General features: G+C 35.3%; 1 protein-coding gene across 1 annotated transcript in view; it reads right to left on the bottom strand.

Annotated features, from left to right (window-relative positions):
* Positions 1-22,075, bottom strand: part of KIAA2026 (KIAA2026 ortholog) — a 58,839-nt gene that overhangs the window by 30,887 nt on the left and 5,877 nt on the right. The window contains 2 exon segments of the mRNA XM_056324334.1: positions 3,940-4,016; positions 15,432-16,855. Coding sequence (XP_056180309.1) covers positions 3,940-4,016; positions 15,432-16,855 — 1,501 coding nt within the window.

Raw genomic sequence — 22,075 nt, 5'->3', positions numbered from 1 at the left:
ATATACATGACAATTCAGTTTTTAGATTTTATCATTGCTTTTTATTTTCTCCTTTGAGACACATTTAGTCCAGTGTACCATGGATCGAAGATTAAGCAGAACTACGAATCAAAGAAAGATACTGTCTTCATTAGCTATAAGCAGGTGAATTTCTTTCAAGGACTCACTTCTAAGAAGGCAAAGAGTTTGTAAGGAGAAGGATGATTTCAATGTTGTTAGTTGAACGCTGTCCTGGAAATACCAACTCTATCTTTGACTCTACCATAAAAACCTCCTACATGTCATCAGACAATTCATGTGGCCAAACTTTTCACAGGTCCCAGTCCCGTCTCTCCTTTTCAGAAGAGTCACTTGAAACATAAGGATCCAATTTACAAAATTGTTAGTGTATACTGATCAAAAGTATGTCAATGTGAAAAGCAATGCCAATATGTAAAGTTAAGTTGTCTTGGGGCTGGGGGTGACAGTGAAGAGTAATCAAATCTCTAAGTCCCAATTTTCATCAGGAGAGGTGTACATTTGAGGCCAATATGTGTTTTCCAACTGCCCACTGGTAAAACAAGGAAGGTAACAGCACCTCAGCTTAGAGGATTTACTGTAAAATTTAGTTTATTATTTGAAATACTCCAATACTGTACTAAAAACCACTATAAAAAAGGTCAAGAAGAAATTTATATTTCTTCAACCACAGCAGGATTTGAGATGAGGTACTAAAGATGCACACTGATTGGGAAGAAGCTATTTCTGAAACTTCTCTTGCTTGGTTAACATTTCCCTTCTTACAGAACGAAGCCAGCATTTTGAAGGAAAGATAAAAAGAACAGTTATAAAGTGTAATCTATTTTGCATGAACATTTTAATATGGAATCTAGCTGCTATTTCTCATGATAAGCCTAATGTTTCAGTATTCTTTTCTCATGGTTGTTAATTAGCTGAACTTAGCAAGTCAATTTTCTGCAAACACCCCTGACTTTTTAAATTGTTTTGTATGTTTTAACAGGTAAGTTAATGTGAAGGCAAAAATGAAGGTATTAATGTTACAATCTAATCATTCTGTCACATTCCGATAGCTTTCTGGTAGTTTCACATACTGGTCATGAAGAACATGCCTTCCAATCATCCGTCATAAGAAAAAATGTTTCCTTTATAATTGATCAAAGGTAGTGAAAGATAAGCTAGACCCTATTCTCTAGAACACGGCGTGGTGGCTTAAAGATTGATTAATGTACAAGTCATGTAATTAATTACGTACATGCCAACTACAACAAAGATGTTTTCACATCAGGCACAGTACTTACTAAATATGGGCTTATTGAATATAATGGAGGCTTCAGGTATTCAGTATTCCAGTAATTTTTCAAATTCAGTGTTCAACTCTCCTCTTAGGATACAATCTCAGACCTTAGTAATCTCTCAAAGAACCTCACTGACTCCTCAAGGAGGAAAGACAGGAAACATCTCCTGTTTTTTTTAAGGGAAGACAGAGGGACCAAGCTCTATTCCAGCTGGGGGCTCTTCCATCATCCATTTCTCAGAATTTATAAATGAACTATTCATGATTATAAAAACAAATCTAATCTGAGGATTATTCATAAATACAAACCTAGTGCACTCCCCCAGATCACTGATGTTCCTTCCTCACCTCCCTTAACTTCAGCCAACCTTTTAGCATAATTTTTACTCACTTCAGTGGGGTTTCATGCTTAACTTCAGGTTATCTGTGTAACCGCTGCAAGTTATACTTTTATTTCTGATGAACCTGTTCTTTTATTGCTGCCTTCTCCATGTGGAAAACATCCAGACAGTCCCTTTCAGTATCTGTATTTAATATAGACCATAGCTGATAAAACTGAAACTGTTAAGACACACTTAAACAGTACAGCTGAAGTTAGTCCAGTTCCTTAAAATGCATGTGTTCCTTTTTTTCCTTAGTTATAGTACATGCACGTCTATATAGCTACATGTGTATATATGTCAGGGGAAAGGAGGAAAGACTGAGACAAAGCACTTCTTACCAAACCTAAATGTACTTTAACTGGAAAAGAAATCCAAAAAATGCACATTTAGTGTCCCTTCTGTAATGCAATATAATTGCTGCAATGTCTTTAAAACATTAGTAAGCAAAGGTGGTAATAAGCTTGGAATTCAGAATTTCTTTTAAAAGGAACTATGCAACAGCCAAATAACTCTGCATCAGTGAAGCCGTAGACTCACTTCTCAATGTTCAAGATATTAAAACCAGGACATTTCTTGTGTCTTTTTCTTTCGTATAGAGAATTTAACATGCATCTGCTTTTGTTCTGGGTTTGTTTTTTGTTTTGTTGTTTGTGTTTTTTCTTTTAAAGCAGCCTTGAGCTATGAAATTAACATAAGGCCTGAAATCACATACAAAGGAGTGACTTTGACTGACCTATGCTTTTACTGCTTTGTCCATGACATTCGAACTATGATAGAGAGCAGCAAGTCTCTCCAGTGTGTGTGTATATATATATATCTCTCTATCTAAAAATGGTAATATTCTTATGATTATACCCTCCCTGGCACACTCACAGGGCCTCTATATACTCAAGCTGTCTTACCAAATACTTAAAAAATATGCTCTCACCTTCAAACAGTTGTATAATTTCATTATGTGTCCATGTATGTGGAGGAGGGTATCTTGAAGAATACTTTACTAGGCTCTAAAAGTCTTAGCAGTATTCCAAATATCAATGTTCTAATATTTGCAAATACTCTTAATTTATACCAGTCCTGCCTGTCCTCTTGAAAAAGACAGGTTAAATTATTAAAAACTTCCCTAATAAGATTAAACTGCTCATACTTAACAGTCTTAGCTTTGCCTAAAACAAATACAAAGACAAGCTTTGACTAAAAGAGCCAGGATTATTTTGTTAAGTTTTAATTAACATTTCACCTAGGTAATGTGATAATGTTTAGTTTTACACTTAGGTAAGAAGTTGGGCTAAGCATTAATGTTTTAGACTACTGAAATGCAATGGTTTAATGCTGTAAAAAAATATTTCTAACCTAACCATGTACTTTCATGGCATGCAGGTAATGTGCTGGGAAAAATTTTTAATGTTACCTGTTTTTTGGAGCTGCTAGGAAACATTTTAGTCACTACCATTAGAATACAAAAGTCAGTGTACACTCAAATATCTCGATATTGGCTGTTACTAAACAATTTTATCACCAGATATCCTACTAGCTCCACCTGAAACACATCATCATCATAGAATAAATTGATTCTATGTGAGAGTTTTACAGAACAGTCATGCTTTAATGTGGGTCTACTGCTCAGGATAGCAGATTGCTTTCTGAAAAAGAAAAATTTACAGCCAAATGAGAACTTCAAGCCAAGCAGTCATGCATAAATAAATTGTGATTTAGAACTGAAGTACTGTAACTATTACAGTATCATAAAACCACCTTACCATAATTAGTACTGTTTGCTTAGTGCTCCCTGGTCTAAAGGTCACATACAGACAAGGGGTAAAAGCTGCAAGCAAGATGAACCCAGCAGTCTACAAATTTTTTGCAAGTCCTTCTATACATCAAGCTAGATTTCAATTCAAGGATCACAGTGTCACACCACATACAAAACCCAAGTAATTTTATACAAGAATACTATATCTACCTGAAAAAAATCCATTAACAACTTTAGTTTTTACAGGTTTTGTCCTGTAACAGATTTATCTGGGATCTTTAACAATACTGTGAAACAGTGTGTAAGAAGCACATAATAAAAAGTGCTAGAACATTCTCTACCAAGAAAATGTGAAATGCACTCCTAAAAGCACTATCAGATTAAACCTTGTGAACTAGATGAAGGAAATTCAACTTTGATTAGGATATCCAAGGTCTCCATCAGAAACTAAATGACTTATTTTATAGACATTCAGATTTCAAGTGTTTAAAGCAAAACTTAAAATAATTTACCTGAAACTCTGGTATGGTAGACTTTGTGACACCTTTCCTCTTCTTTGTGATTGCTTTTTTAGATACCGATTTTTTTCCTTGTAAGATTAAAAGAGAAAAGCTTTATAAGGCTGTTTGTTGTACTTCATTAATAAAACCAAATTACATATAGACTTGAAAGTTAAACTATAACTAACGGATTACAGTAAGTCACATAAACATGATGAATCAGAACTAGACTCAGCAAAAGCAAGCATTAAACAATTCTCTGTGCAGGGCAATTGGGGAGAAAAGAAAGAAAAAAAAAGAGAAAATAATAAACCCACTATGATGCCCATAATATACCACCTAAAAATGTAAGTCATAAAAGAAACATTGACACCACCGTTCTGAAAGGAGTGAAATCCACAATCTGCCACAAACTTAAGAAAAATATCATCTTACCTGCAAGATTTTTTCTCTGACACTGTAAAGTGAACCACATATTATGGCCTGGGATCTCTGTATCTTACAATAAAAAATACCCGCAAAGCATCAGTAATATCTAGAAATCTCTAAGTTACCAATTAAATCAGATCGCTGATCTTTTTTTCCTGGCCGTAGCAAAGCCTAACATTTTAGAAGAAAGCAAACACCTTCCTATGATGCCACTCACAGTCAACTGTGCTATGTAAGAACATGGATGTAACTAAAAACCTCCTTGAAGCTAAGGCAAGTACTTTACTGCCTATAGTATCAGGGTTCAAAATCACATACATTTCTCAAATCAAGTAGCTGTATCACCAAGCCATATATGCAAGATAATGGTGTTTCTTATATAGTTATTTCTACATTCACATGGTAAAATGAAACAATCTCACCTTTGCCCTATTCATGCAGACCAAAACCATCACTCTAAGATTATTGCCGTGCTCACATTTATGAGTCCTAAACAATAATTAAAAACCTTTAAAAAAAATCATACGAAAGTATGTGGCATTTGTTGTCAAATAGAATCATTACAGGCACTTGGCAATAACACAAACACAGGTAGATTTGGTATTTAAATTAATGAAACTATTCACAGGAATTGCATTTAATTTTTCCTAATAGATGCTTGCTTGTGTGTGCAAATACATATGTACATATACATAAACCCACTCATAGGTGCCTAGGCACCTATGTTTTTAGTTTATTACACTACCTTATTTTCAATTTATTACACTGTGAGCTTCCTGAACATCTTACCTGAATCTGAAATAAAACACACTTAAGAGACAGGGCACAGGGCTCAAAGGATCTAGATTTGAAACATCACATAAAACCAAATCATATAAAAATCAATAAATCAAGCTAGATTTGGAAGTCCACATACTGAATAAATAACAGAATTTAAAGAGCCCTCAACTACCAAAACGAAACATAGATTTTACGCTACAGAACAAATGCTAAAACACAGAAGCAAGGTTATTAGAACAATAACTCAGTTTTGACAATGGGCAAAAAAGTCAGCATTTGTTACGTATTTTATGGATCCAACTGCACTGAAAACGTAATTGCTACTACTGAGAACTGTGTTGTCCATTTAACGAACTAAAGCAGACAAGTAATGTAAGATTTCTTGACTAACTGACTCAAAAAGAAGTATGGTCATATGGCGGTTCCTTGTTATAATCCTGTAAAAGAACATTACCTGGCAAGAAATGAAGGGATAAACACATGGGGCAGCTAGACTTGTCTTGCTTCTTTACAAAAAGAAAGACTTGAATGTGATTAAGCTGAAAAATCTTCATTTTACTTGAATACTTTCAACACACTTTTCAGCAAATATTTACTTGAAAATTTTCGGCACCAGGTGCTGTATGATGTAGTATACTTCAAAAAAGTAACAGTTAACGGAAATATACTCTTTTTTTCACCAATATTTCCTATTGAAAAAAGCTGGGGGTGGGGGATTTGTTAGGAAGAATTACAGTTAATTACCAAAAAAATAAACTTAATAGTTCTTCCTTCATGGCAGCATCTGAAAAGCATGCAATAGGGAAGATATGGGGTAACAGACAGAACAAGAATTAAAAAAAACCACACTTGACTAGGAGCACAAGACAAATGAGCCTTACCTTCTGTGTAACCAAATCAAGGGAAAAACATTTTTGAAAATAGAGTATGACATATGGGTTATCATAAAGCACACCTACTGGAATATATGTACCGTAAGACTTGCACAAGTCCCAGGCTGACATCGGCCATGAACTAAGAACATATCTCTACATAGCAGCACCACAGATTCTTTCCCACATTGTGACTGTACACACTAGATATCCTTTGGTGCAGGCACATATCACATACCAAAAAACCCCAGAAAACACTATAGATATTTGCACAATGGGAGAGAATTAATATATACAGCAAGCCAACTTTGGCAAACTCATCTTTTACCTTAGAAATGTCATTATAAAATAATCACACTGAAATTCAAAAGAAGCTATAGGAATAATACTGATAAACTTTTTAAAAAAGTTATCTCTGGTTTTCCAAAAACCATATTCTTGTTTGTCAAGTTTTAGAAGAAAAAAATTATTCAGTAATTTTTCAAGGAAAAACATCCCCAAAATGATAAAGGAAAACTTTTATTTATTATTCCTGAGACAATGTAGCTGCACCTGTATCCAGTTTCCAAATTAGCTTTAGTACCTAAAAATACTCCAATTCATTTACCTTCAAGCTGAAAAATCTTTGGATAAGATTAACCAAGGATCAGATTTCCACAATAAAAAAAATCAAGATCTCTTAGTTTAGATTCTCAGACCACAAGCTGACACATTCAGCAAAACCAACAGCAATGGTAGGGGATGCCAGCCTCTACCACCTCCCTGCTACTGGCTCTGTCTTATGTAGCATAACCATGCAAACACGTCAGTCATGCCACCACAGAGCAGCCAGCTTCAACTGCCAGGCTGAGGTGGGCATAGATTCTGTATGGAGCATAAAAATCACTAAGGGGTTGAACAGGCATCAACTGTGAGTGGCAACTTCTCAAACCACTCCAACAGAGCTTCTCTGCCCATATGCAAAGAGGCTATTTAAAATGGTTTAAATTACTTCAGCAGATGAAGTAACATCTCTGACAGTAGCTAGACACATTTTGAATCACAGCACACTGTACTTTTCAAAGCATTCTCAATATATAAATATATTTAATTCCTCACTAAAAGTAATCAGTTAGAAAAAAACACACTTTAATGAAGAAAAAAATTTCTAACAAAGAAGCTCATATGATTATCTCTTCAGGTCACCTATTCCAATCCAACATACCCTTGCTTGCTTCCCACCTCTTGGTTCCCAGCTTCTACTAGCCATACTTCATAAAACACCTGATTAACAGCTCTACACTTAGACAAAATAACAATTTCAGTACAAAAATTCTCAAAGAGGGAAGGATGAACAGTGGCTCAATAGAAAGATTTCCATCTTTAGAGGTCTTCAAGTCGACCTGATCTGGTATTTGTGACGATCCTGGTACGAACAAGGATTCAGAATAGGTGACTTCCAGATGTTCCTTCCAACCAGCTTTTCTATGGCTCTGACTCTTGAGAAGACTGCCATGCACAGCATACATATATTAGTAACAGATACATAGGAAATCAGTAACTTTTGTCCAATCAATTTCTTTATGCTTCTCCCTAATCATGTAAGAAAGGAAGGAGAAAAACATTCCCTACCAAAGCAAATTAAGTTTTCCAAACTAAAACAAGAAGTCCAAAGAAAATAATGACCTTGAAACAGCTGAAGCAGCCTTCTCCTTCAATAGCTGCAACAACATAAAAGCTGTTTTTAGCCCCATCTTGAGATGCTAACAGTAGCCCCCCTATTCTGCCACAGCTACAACACTAAATTGTTTTTTGCAGAGTAGAGAAATACTTGGACAAGTATTGATAAATGTTTTATAAATAAATATGGAATTATTCTTATTCCTGTTTCCACTATAGGGTAATACTTGTAATAAAGATTGAAATTCTACTTCTTTTTGATACAAAGTTCAATTTCAGATACAGTCAATCCTTCTTTGGGAGAGAGAAGAAAAAAAAAAAAGAAAAAAGACCTTTATTCCTCCTTGCCAGAATTACAAAATAACATTACTGAATAGAAAACAAAGCTAGTTTGTATTCAAATATATACATATCAAATTTATGTTTAAAAAAAACAAACCACAACAAAACCACAAACTCCAAAACCAAACTACTCTGCTGCAAATGGAACTGTTCCAAAGCTAGAAAATGTCAGCCTACATTATTCCTGTGTAACCTTACAATCACCCACTAATCTGACTTCACCGTGCCACAATTATTAATTATGTCTCCACACTGCGTTTTCCAAGAGGCTCCATCCACATCTTGGGTTTCAGTTCAGAGGGAAAGAGAGTACAAGACATCTTACGTTGGACAGAAGTCGTAACTATCAGCTCTTTTCCCCTCCCATGCTGCAGAAGAGGATCAGCTCTTTTTACACCACCTCCAGTATTGACAGAGAGCTAAGCCATTCTTGAGATTAGGCAGTGGACAACTACAGACACACAAGGCAAGAGCCCTTCCATGTTCAGTGGACATACCAGGAGTGTGCAGCAAATAGAGTCCTTCTCATTCTGTACCAGAGAATAAAGGGAAAATATATAATCACTTTAATCTTCCCAACAAATCTTATCCTAAATTAGACTACAGTTCAGTTATTTGTGGATATAGAACAAAGCTCTTTATTGATCTGAGGTAGTATTACTCTGCAATAGCATGTTACCAACCTATACCTACAGCTGGTAGCATTGGAGCCCAAAAGCTCAATTTGCCTGTTTCCTGACTTTACTTGCTGAAACAAAACACTTTAATATCAGATTGAAAAAAGAACACTGTCAAAATGCATACAATCTGCAGTAAAGGACAGTGCAGTTGTCTAACATTTTAGCCATCATTCCATTGTTTTTTCTGAATAAAAAAACAAACTCCACCTTGCAGCAGGAATGGAGTAAAATACAGGTTTTCCACAGTAAACTTATTTGAGCAACACCTTACTTATCTGCCAAAAAAGCTGAAAACTGTACTAAGCAGACACAAGTATCTTTAACCTGGATACTGCCCTGTCCACCCAGACAGCGTTTGGCTCTTAATGGATGATGAGGATAGAAACCTGTATAGTGAGTATTAGCATAAGCCAATAACAGGGGTTAATGAAAGCACTAACATGAATATGAAACATGCTATTTGGACAAAAGCTGATTTCAAAGTAAGTGAATGTTGTATTGGAAAGCGCTGAAATATCTGTACTATTTAAATAGTGTATGCCAGGTTTCATGTATGACTTAGTCTCAGAGTAAAGACTACTTTATGCAACAAACCTAAACTAAACCAAAATAAATGAGTAAAATAATTCAAAGATGAAAAAATTTTACATTACTGTGTTTTAATTTTTAGTTCTATAATAATGGTGATTACAATTTGTGGAGTGGAAGAAATAATGACTCCCTTGAATTAATACTGTTTTGATTTATTATCAGTTCAAATTTCAATTCCAAGAGATTGGATTATTTTATACCTTTGACTGGTAGTTAAGAGCAGGTTTTTATCTATTTTCCTTCTACATATTTTTAATTTGTTAAACAAACTCATTGCTGAAAGTAAAAACCAAATCCAGATCTACAGATCTTTCATGCTTATTCCTTTGAAATCACACCACTGCTGAAACACTTCTGTTGTAAGATTCACTGGCAACCAACATTGTAATAGTCAACAGCCCCTTAGCCAGCTCTGAGAAAATTCTTAGATGTTATTTAAGTTCAGTAAGCCCAGAAGTTATCTGGCTGCCATAGGTTTTCTTTCAAGCAAAACCAAATTCCACAGATGTTATTACTGAATAGATGTGCAGGCAATTAACAAGGTAACATAAAAACTAGGGCTTGGACACAAGTTATGACGTCCAAAAAACCCACTAGGGATATATGATGCAACTAAAACAGAAACCACCTCAAGCCATCTGAGGTGCAGTAGGGGGAATAAATAAATGATGTTTCAGATCTCTTCTAGTCCTATTTTAGAGGCATAGAAATGCAGACAAAATACTAAGCCATAGAAATGCTCCTGACATTTGTAAATTACCTCAGGAAGGACAATAAAACCCATTTATAAGTTATCATAATATAAATCATTTTGACTTGAAAACAGGAACATTTTTACAACATTTTATGAACTATGATATTTGAGTCCTTGTGGCTTCTGGAAGAACAAAAGTAATGTCAATCCATGCTTCAAATTATAAAGTGGCAACAGAGACCAATTTAAATATCAAAATTTTAATATTTTTTATTAAAAATGCATTTTTTACTGCATATGCAGCAGAGCCTTATTCCTCCAGATGGGGAAATGGATGTTTTTGACATCAAACACTAACTCAGTAATGTTTGCAGGGTAAGATAAAGTTAGCCCCCTCCAAGAATTCCTGTTTTCTTGTTACATTCTAGCAGCAACTCCACTGTTCTCAAATAGAAAACCTGGCCCCGTATTTTCTTGTTCACAGACTTGTAAGACACGTTTCATGCCTTTCAAAGATTTGGCAACTGCTGGGCATGTCCTGTTTTCTCTTTATTCTCCTAATCTATCTTGCTCCAAACAGCTCCCCTTTTAGAAAAATATAATGTGCAATAATCTGGAAAATGAAGTATTACTATAGACTTTGAAGCTTCCGCACTTACACTACTTCCACACATAGCATATGCTTTTATACAGTCGAAACAGCAAAGCAGATAATGTTGATGTACAGAACTACAGAACAATGCAAGCTAAGCCAATAAAACCTCAGTGGCACCTGTTACCAAAGATACTGACACCACAGCTTATTGCATTGAGTACATTGTTAAAACTGGGTAGAATACCTCATCTACTGTTTTCAGTGTGGTTAACAGGGCTGTTCCAGATCCAGAGGCTGGACAACAGTAGAAGGAAGTTTTTGCAAGTCTGAAGACAAAAGTGAAGACTAAACTCCCAAAGACAGTACACAAGACACTACAAATCTACGCTGCCAGGCTGTTGAATTCAGTTCTTCACATTCAGGCAATGCTTGATGTCATACACAAAGTGTAGTGGTACTCTAAAGAAATAAAATATACCGTGAAATAGACTTCAAGCAGGTGCACTGCTATGAATCTTTCAGAGCACAAGTACAGGGTATAGAATTTACATTGAGGTTCTTCTAAAGGTGTGTGCTATGCTGGTGTTTTCTACACCAATTGGAATAAAAGAGATTCAACTTACACTTACTTCAACCTCTGCTTCAGGCACATCAGAGGTACTTCAAGCAGCCTCTGGTCCCTCCTATTTTCTCAACCCTACGGATGTTCTAAATTTCATCCAATCCCCAACTGAAACAATTCTCATGCTTTTGTAGTGTGCCTTGCACTATAACCCTCGTTGTACCCCACAATTCACTTCAGCACAGCCATCTATCTTAGTCCAGATCCAAACAAGCCTATCGCTATTGTCACAGTCCAATTCAAGGATTTATAGCCTCATTTATTTAACTCCAGTTGTAAAAATATAACATTTAAAATGTACAGAACTACTGATTCTGTCTTTCCATTATATTTGGTACTACTCTGTCAATAACATTGACACAGAACACTCCCACAGTAATAACCATCACCTTGTTTCAAAGACACAGATTCAATGAAGTGGTTATGTCATCCTTTTCATAACTTGCAAGAAAACCTTGTAACTACAGCAATGCTCATGACATCGCTGTGCTCTCCAGTAAGTTTTGCTCACAATACTTAATGGAAGTTTTCAGCTAAAAAACCCCGGCACAACCAGTCTTAGTCATATACAGTATCTTCAGTACCACAGCTACAGCAAGCCAGGAACATGCAAATCACCAACAGAAATATGAACTATGACTCATTTACATTTAGCTGCCTCAGAGAATCAACAGTGGTGGAAAAAAATCACCTTGTTAAAATATAAGGAAAGGTACTCACTTTTACATTCCTGATGCTCTCTTCTACCTCCTATACTTTTAAAGAACTTTGTAAAGAGTGGTTATGGCTATGATCAGATTTAAATCAAGTGTTTTTGTGAATTCAGAACAAGTTTTACCAAATCTTTCTCTATTTTACACTGTAAGGGTATCTTTAAACACAAGATTTTGGAAGAACTTTGAGAAATACTACTTAGCCTTAAACATTACAAAACATCACAAAATCATAAAGCATTACCATGAATTCAACCCAATCCTATCCATATCAGCCTAACAGCCACAGGACTACCAGACACTTGACAACCATAGGAAAAAGGATCTTGTAATACTGTAATGTTTTAGGAAAGTTTTCTCCAGTGAGGTCAAAATCTGAAGTGATGAAGTTGTCAGAATAAGAAAGAAAATGCCTCAACATATTAAGAGGTAAAGTACAAGAGAGTATCAAAAGAAATAGGACCCTTCATACCATGTAGAGGACAATGAGATGAGATGCAGATGAGAAAATGTTTTATGCCCTCCACCTGAATGGCAACAAACACACCATCTGAGTGCAACTTCAAGTATCAGATCCAGCAGATCAGTTAGTCAGAAACACGGGAAAAGTAAAAGTGGAGAAGAGAAACTTCCATCATTTCTCATTGAATAGACACACAGGAAGTCTCTGCATGCACTCAGGGTTGCAAAACTGAGCAAATACCAGAGAATGTGTGACATAAAACCTTTTGTTAATCTTTTCAGGATTCCCACCTGCACTGACACATTTCCTCCCTGTCTGAAACTGACAGGGAGTAATACTGTGTTCTCTGATGATGAAAATATGTATAATTAAAACCTAAGTTCAGATGATCAATGGCATCTGGTCAACAGTCACAGATACTCTTAACAAAACTGTATACTGACTATTTTCTGTATTAAATTACCTCTGATAACGTTAAGCTCCTTACAACAATATGGAGTTGGAAAAACAGAGGTACATGGCATTCTATTGCTGAATTTATTATTCAGTCAAGTAAAACCACATATTAAAACTGAAGAACTGTTTTAACTCCCACATTTTTAGTAGTATGGAACACCAGCTTGTTTTATAACAAGCTTCTGAAACATATTTGGGTCCTAAAATGCATTCTAATAAAGGATGATAACTGAATAAATAACCTCCATTATATTCCTATATCTCACAATCAACATTAGATGAGCTTTGGTATTAAGATGCTACAAAACCCAAACCTTTTTTAGAGTTTCACAAAACAAAAGAAACATTGCAAAAAATGGAGATCACATAATAGCTATACAGGTCAATATATGTAAGGTAACTGAGATAATGAAGAGCCAGGGATTGCTGTTTTCACTTAGCATCCATGCACATATGCGAGATACAAAGAGGAAACTGACTGAAGTAACGTCCTCCCTTGATTCCAATTCTATTAATGAGCCTAATTTCCAATCTGTCAATTAGAAGACAGGAATTTTGAACTGAAAGAACTGCTTTTAGTTGTTGCAATTAAGCGTATTACAGTAAGCACTACAGTTTCCAGTGACAGTGCAGGATTTAGTCTGGATTCTACTCAAGACCACAAATTCTTCAACGTTACAGACTAAAAATTAGAAATTGAAAATGAGAATTTTCACTGAGATTATTTTCTGAGATATTCAGTGAGAATATCTATAATATCTATAATATGATAGAATACATTTTATTATAAATACAATCATTCTGTGATAGCTGTTCATGACTCATTTCTTTTTTAAATAAAAGTTTAAACTCCCATGCCAGTATTTACAGTTCTTCCAACAGCACTTCAAAATTTGTCTCTTATCTTTAAACACTGGTGGTTTGATCTTGCCACACAAGCCCAACACAAAAACAAAACATAATTTTTAACTATTAAAAAGTCCTGCTAACACGCTATTAAGTATATCAAGTATCAAGATGGAGGCAAACAGGCAGCTTTTTTTAACTTTTGTTATTTTTCTGACACATATAAGAAAAGCAGTTACCACAGTAAACATCATCTCTATCAATTACCTTCAAAATCTACTTTCAAATATTGCCAGTCTGTTTCACTAACAGGGGTTGTCTTTCAAAACAATTACCTATTAAAAAATGACACATGCTGTTCCAGGAGCATCGATTAATTCATAGAAAGTGTATTTTTAAGCATGAGTTGTAAAATGAGGGTTACAATGAAGATGGGGACCTACGTTAAATACTTTCACAGAAAAATAAAGCACAGTTGGTCCCAAGTTTTTCCCCCCCGTTAGTTCTGTAACTTAAAGCCCTCTTATTCGTAATTTTGCTTAGTCATTTTGTTGTTGTTTGGTTTGTAAGAAGAATGAAAACAGTGATACATTTGAAGACCAAACAGTCACAAAAGTGAATGTAAAATACATCACTTTCTGAATACTACCTACATAACTTCAACTGTAACTCTTCAAATTTATGTTTAGATGTAGGCATTGAAATCTTTTTGGAGGGAGGGGTTTGTGAACTACATGGTAAGACAGTTCTTTGGGTATTCTGCACAAATATCTAGGATCTAAACATTGTTTACTTAGCTTTAAACTTCCACTCAACTTCTAGATAAAATGCATTGGCATCAGACCTCTGAATTTTCTTACTCTTTAGAAGCCATTTTGTTACATAGATCTCTGGGTTTGGTGCTCTGCTTTTCAGTTGAAATCAGTATTTACACCGTTCTGAAGATAAGCTTGTTACTTCAAAAAACATAATGTTTGAAGCAGTCTAACTAAAGCTAAAATCTAGCACTGATAGCTTAGCTCATGACTCAACAGGAGAGCAGATCAACCTTTACGGTGCTTCATAGGATATCAACAATACAACTACCTGACAATTTCAACTGATTTAAAGACATTGTAACTTTACTGTTTTAAATTTGTTTTAGAATTTTCCAGTGAGATAACTGCAACATGGACCATTACCTAAAATACTTAGTTAGATTCTGCCCACATCGGTAATAAAAATGCCATCTGCACAAATTCTGTGTCTCAATTGTTGGACTAAGCAGAAACATCATAAGGCCTGCAGTCAAAGCTGTATGGTTTGGTGACCTAAGACTGCACGGTTCCAGTAGGAATGATTTTAGATTCGTGATCTCATAATTACTCTACATTTCTTTGAAATTTGGATAAGGTAATATTATCAGAAAGTGGAGAAATATTTCCAGAATTGCTATGACATAAGGCAGCATAAACCAGCTTCAACCTATACTGATGCTAACCAGTCAGATTCATCCTCCTAAATATTTTTTGTAACAATGAATTATGTTCTCTACAGATACATTCTGCAAATGGATCATGGTTTAATCAGCTGATAAGCTTGTTTTAAATGTTTGTTATTGAATGGGAAACTTTCACACCAAGATTAACATCAGAAAAGTCTAATGCCACAAGGCTATCTTGTTCCACAAAGCAAGATGTAGACTAGTCAGCTAAGAAAAGACTTAAAACCCAGAAATCAGTACCTTTGTAATTTTTACTGCAGGTTAAGAATGTCGACTTACCAGATTTGTGCTTCTTGTGTTTCGCTTTCTTTTTAATTATAAACAACTTGTTCTGGATCTCAGATTTATAAGATTTGAATGGATGAAGATGAATCTCACGCTTTCTTTGCAAGTCATCAAGTTTTCTGTGTAGATTTTCATGTAAAATATCCTTCAACTTTTTTTTCTTTTTCTTCTTTTTTGCCCGCAACTTATTTAATTCATTATTTTGCAGTGAGTTCTCTAGGATTGTTTCTTTAGCAGATTCATGGTAATTTATGCCTTGGTTGTCCCAGTGAGTGCCATTGACATGCATTTGGCAAGCTTTCAGTGTGTTCTCCCTGAATGGACTGATGTCTGCTTTTACTCTGGCCACTTCAGCACAACCTTGTCCATTCTCCACAGCTCTTACTTCTCCTGAACTAGGGTGACCACCCATACCAACAACCTCTCCTGAACTAATCAAATTCCTCAAGTTCTCTTTACAGCAACCAGGTTTTTTAATGTTGCAGACTCTTGAGGTCTTGATTTCATACTTAATCTCCTCTGTAGTGGCTTTAAAGCTACTTGAACGTGTACTTTTTTCTGGACAGGTAACAATGGAGTTCGTACTTTTCTCTACTTCTGTCTTGGAAGGATGTAGCGGTTCTCCTCTACCACAAGAAATGACCTCCCCATTGGTTTTGTTTACATATTCATGTTTTACTTTCTCTAATTTCATACGCGACACTTTTTTAACTTTGATGGGAGGAGATGGGAATTCAGGAGCCTGGAAAGGTTTTTGTTTGTAAATCCGAACATCTGCACCACAGAACTGTGGAAAATGAACATATGCGTTCTCCAAGTAGTCATAACCAAGAATTACTTCTCTGCATTCGTGGATAGGCTGACCTAGCACTGCATCCTGAACATCCTTTTGTGTTTCATACACAAAATCACAGAGACCTTTTAGCAGCCACACTTTTTGATAGAATGGTAGCTCATGAAATGGTTTTTCCTCCAAGGGATTAACTTCTCCAAGGACTCTGAAAAACTGAGGACACAATCCAAGTTTTTCTGCAGCACTTTTAGGATTGTCAGTCTGCCCTACAACAGTATACCAGTGTTGCACCTTCTGTCTGAGTGCTGCTTCCCAAGTCCGGTAAGAAAGTGTAGGCCTGCGATGTAATGTAGATCTGCGATGAGGAGGACTTAACAAAGAAGTCATTATTTTAGATAAAAAGGCATTACACTGAGGCATCAGAAGACAACGTTCCAATTCATAGAATACTATTTCTGGTAAATTTAAAATCTGTTGTGCTAAACAAAGAAAATGACCAATAGCTGGAATTTCCCACATTGTCTCCATCCTTGTAGGTGCTGCTTGAGCTAAAAGTGCCTTTTCCCATTCTTCTATTTCTTTCTGACTAGCTTCTTCTGCTTCTTTTCTTTCTTGCTCTCTCAGCCTATTAAAACAAAGTTCATGAACATTCCGTTATCAGGTGAATGAAAAGAAACTATGAAGAAAAAAACCCAGAACTACAGCATGACAAACATACTTATCTTGAAGTAATAAAGAACACAGTACATAAACTTTTAATTCAGTTTGTCTTACTTTGGATTACACAACACATCACTGCACCAAAATGGGAAATTATAGTCTTTTATTTCTATTACTACTAGTTTAAAAAAGGGGGAAAGAAAAAAAACCTGGCATATATCAGTAGTTTAGGTGGTTTAGATTTTTCTTTTTAAAATATATTCCCTTCCCCAATCCATTTTTGGCAGCATTAAGTATTTCCAGCAAACTATCCATTTAAAAATCTCTGAAAACAAATTCCAGGTAAGTCTTACTTTCAAATGGTTGCCCTGTGATTTATGTGACCTACCTTGTAACTCCCTTCCTCAGTACACAAGTATACATGCCTAACTTGCGTACTTCATTCACATACAAAAGCAATTTTCCCTCCCACCCATAGGCATGTTACTAGTTGGTTTGTAATGGTGGTCAAAAAGCAAACAAATATCAAGATGCATGAATAAATGATGGAAAATAACACCAGAAACAAAATGTTATTAATAAATGGTTTGCCCTCACCTGAAAAACTGTATTCAGTTCTGGTCCCCCTATCTAAAAAAAGGATAGAGCAGAAATAGTGGGTATTCAGAGAAAGAGGTTATCAGTAATTAGAGGCCTGCAAAAACTTCTGAAGAATCTGGGACTCTACGCAAAACACTAGCAAGAGGTAACATGACAACAATATACAAAACTAATATGATAGACTGGGAACGTCTATTTACTTTTATTTAAATTTCATGATGAATTTATAAAGGCAACAAGTTTAAGTGGAAGAAATGCTTCCACTCCAGATAATCAAGCACTCACAGCTTAACATCTAATTTAGTAGAACACACGGTACATTAATTTAGTTTCAAAGGGAAAAATAGGACAACTGTATGAATCACAAGAACGTAAAGGGTTACCAGTAACAGGCAGGATCTTTCTTTAATGTTGCAATGGTAAACTAGCGTTTTTGCCTTGAAGCGTGACTAGATTCCAAAAGCTCCAATTCAGACACAGTTGTACGTAAAGGAAAATATTTCTAGAGCTCATCCAAACTTCTAACATCTTTTCCTGTGAAGCTTCTACCACTGACCACTCAAGAAACCATCACCAGACTACATCATTAATGTGACCTGTTACTGGAATTTACATGTCCTTATTTCTAGATTGTTAACCTCCAGTTATTCCTCTGTAGACAAGTAGCAAATAAATGCCATGTATCCATTCAAAGCATCAATGTTCTCCAGATTCAGCCAAAGAGTAATGGTATGTTAAAATGTTTCCTTTGACAACATGAAGCTAATAGTGGCTTCTAGCCTGATGAACATGTATTTGAAGCATTAAGTATTGACTGGATATCTCAATAATTTACAAATGTGACAAACTAGCTTAGCCCCCATTTTAGTATCAATGCAAGAGAAATATGCCATAACCACAAACTTAAGATCTGCAACCTCTGTGTGTGCAAAACGACATATAATACAGTAAGATTCCACTAAATGCTTTATCTTATATAATTAAATTAAAATTCAAGTGACTTGCTACCATAATTTGAACAGCAATTTTTAATATTACATGCATGCATCGTTATTTATGTGCCTATCAAACACAGAAAGACAGATTCATGTAAAACAAAATTAAAATGTAAAAGCAAACAGGTCAGTAAATTCTCAGCTTCACTCTCCCAATGCAGCATTAATGTAACCATTCAACGGATGGGATCTAAAGACAAAAATCCCAATCTGCAGCACCAATTTAAACATTTAATCAATGTGGTTTAATGACAAAAATCCCATTTGCCATTCTAGGTGAATAAACCAGTAAATTCAACAACACTACTTGCATAGTTAAAGTGAGCTTTTTTAAAAATTTTTTTTTTCTATTTCCATGCATAAATATTGCATTAATATAATAAATAAAAATAAGCAACTTACAGGTGGGGTAGAGGAAGAAACTGTATTAAGTAGAAAGTGTTCTCAAAAATAAATTTCAAAGCATTCCTAAATCCCACTCCCTCCTAGCTGTAAAACATGCTTCCAAATAACCTGCTGCCTCCAAAAGGTGTGAATTTTGTTAAAATGGTATGAAAACAAGCTTAAATATGAATAGAGAGACAGTGAGGTAGAACAAACTGTAGAAAAAAATATCAGATTTCAGTATTATTTAACAAAAACACAGGCCATAGACTACCTAAAAATTCTGCCTTTGCAAGCAGTTTCAACTTACCATCAATTAGTAATTTAAGGTAGAATTCTCAAAACAAATACAATAACCTAGATTCACCTCTGTCCTGCATATCATAAAATGACAATCATTATACTATTTTAAATATCCTTTTAAAAAAGAAAAACATACATTTCACTTCCAAAAAGTCTGCCTTTTTTTTTTTAAACTATCATTGTATCACAATATCTGTAGTCATTCCATTCTCAGCAGACATTCAAGAGAAAATGTATATAATAGCACACTTTCACATCTTCATTATTGAGGTCTTCCTACTAGCTGGCCACCTTTTAGAGGGTATTGCTTTTTCCTGAGGTTTGGGTGGGGGTTTTTTATTTCTTGGTGTGGTTTTTTGTTGTGTTTTGGGGTGGTTTTTTTTTTTTTGGGGGGGGGGGGAAGCGGGTTGAAAGGAAGGAGCAGGATGAAGAGAAGAGAGGAGCTGGGGCAGAGGAGCAGGTGTGGAGGGTAGAGGAGAGAGAAAAAATAATGATATTTAGCAGTATCCTTCACACTAAGAAATTCTCTGGACAAACATATTTGGCTTTTATGCTGACAGCAACTGTAAAAACACTTGTTTCATACTTTTACTTACATTTATAGATAATATCTTTGCAGACATGTATTGTGTTTACAACAACACAAAGCTATTCTAAGGTCAGACTAACAAAAGACAAACATACTCCTAGAACACATCTGCAGCAGCTGTTTCGCAGCTTTTGAGTGGATAAACCCATCACACTTGACATTAAAACTTAGCGGGCATGCTCCCCAAGTACAGATACCACCAAAATCAGAATCCAGACATAACCCCCTACTTGTCGCACAATTTTCTCCCTTAAGACAGCAGGCACATCTCACCACCAGATCCTTCTCACTTGCAACAAGAGATTTCACTTGTAAGGGACAGGAAGTAGAAACTACATTGTACTTTTTTCCCTGGGCTGAGTAATTTTTCACAGGTAAAAAGGTAAGGCATTGGAACTCTAATGACAAGGTACAGAGAACTGTTATAATTCTACAATAACTTGCTTCTACAAACCTTTTAAAAATAAACTAAAAAGCTACACACAAAATAGCAATATTACACATTAAACTAAATCAAATATTTAATAGCCAGAAGAAATTAAATTTGCAGATGTCCATGTGACCTTAATTGTGTATCTGTAACGTCTTACATCACATTATGACATATTCCACATTTTTCATAGGACCCAGTTAATTCCATGCAAACATCCTCATGAAAGACAAAATTGACTGTACAAGCATACCTCATTCTACAATTTGCCAATTTAAATTACTAACTTTCAGCTGTAATTGAATTCTTTAAATGTTTTAATGAATATGTCTGAAATGCATCCCAGGATCACATTTTCAGAGATGTTAAAGACATAGAGCTGCCTAGCATAATTGTCAACAAATCAAAGCCATACAAACACTTAATTCACATTGAAGTCCACCAGTTAATTACCTGTCACTCACCGGTGGTTTTAAAAATTTCAGCAGGAATCTAACTCTGTGTTTCCATGGCTAAATGCCTCTAAATAGGCAAGCATTTCCAATTATACAATAATTCCACAATTACTTACTGTTAACTAACATGTAAGTTAGTATGTATATTGATAAGTTACTTAATCAGCATGTAACCAAGCAACTGAGTCAAACCTCATGGAAATGTAACTAATAATCCAAAGAAGATATTCAATATTCTGGTAGTTAGAACAATTGAATAAAAAGGAAAGTTAATAACCATACTGACAAGAAAAGTAAATCAGATGTTGTTACACACACACACACATATATATATACACTCGGCAGAGGGGCAAAGTGCTTTCACTACTGTACAGAAACTTAATAGCTGCAAAATAGTGAAATCAGCTTCGCAAAGACACCTCAGTTTTCACATGTTGAGTCTTCCATGATGAATGTATCACCTGAGGGAGGCTATAGAGTAAATAAAGACAAAATGAAACAGATTGTGCAAGAAATGGATAAACTACACTAAAGAAGAAACAGAACTCTCTGCCTATATAACAAAAATAACAAGAGGATTTGGAGTAGTATTTCCATGAAGCTAACTACAGAAAAGAAGATAAAAACCACACTTCAGGATATTCTTGCAAAACATGCAATTGAAAAAACTTGCAAAATCAATTTGAGGATTTTTTCGGAAAAAAATATTCAAAAACTATTTTGAAGATTTCATTTACTGCAGTTCTTTGTACTCATCCTAAGACACCTGTATCTTACAAGAGTATCTAAATATCTAAAGCAACAGATTAGATATTAACTTGGACTTCAACAGACAATTTCTTCAGGTATGAGGCTAAGTTTGTAGAAAGGCATTTGCATCCTTACTTATCTGGGGCTGAAAGTATGTAATTCCTAGCGATGTGACTAAACAAGTTAGAAAGTACACGTATGTAAAGTGGTCAGCTGGATGGCCAGAAAGTGAAAAGTGAGCACTGTTTATGTTCCTGATAACTCATCTGCAAGTTGAGTGAACAGAAGGTGCTGCCTATCCAAACACAACTGATTTGCCAGCACACAAGCAATTTACACTACCACACTGCTCACAATGTTATGGGGAAAAACAGCAGCAGAGCTAGACTGGGAAGAAGGCAAAGTTCCATATGGTAGCAATTAAAATCCTAAATAGTTTACCCACTCATCTGAGTTGACCATCACAGTCACTCATAATCATATTCTGACACAGGATAGCCTATATTATAGCAACAGATTCAGATACTCTTTTACAACTGCAATAGAAGACTGAATGAAATAATCAATAATAACAATCAGTAAAATAATCTGTATCCACTAAGGTAGCACTTCAGTTCTAAGAATACATTAAACAGCAATTCTGCACTAACATTTTGTAGCCTGAAAAAGATGTTGATAT

The sequence above is a fragment of the Falco biarmicus genome, chromosome Z, assembly GCF_023638135.1.
Source record: "Falco biarmicus isolate bFalBia1 chromosome Z, bFalBia1.pri, whole genome shotgun sequence".
Classification (NCBI taxonomy): Eukaryota; Metazoa; Chordata; class Aves; order Falconiformes; family Falconidae; genus Falco; species Falco biarmicus.
The sequence above is the reverse complement of the archived record's forward strand: the minus strand, read 5'-3'. Positions and strand labels throughout refer to the sequence as shown.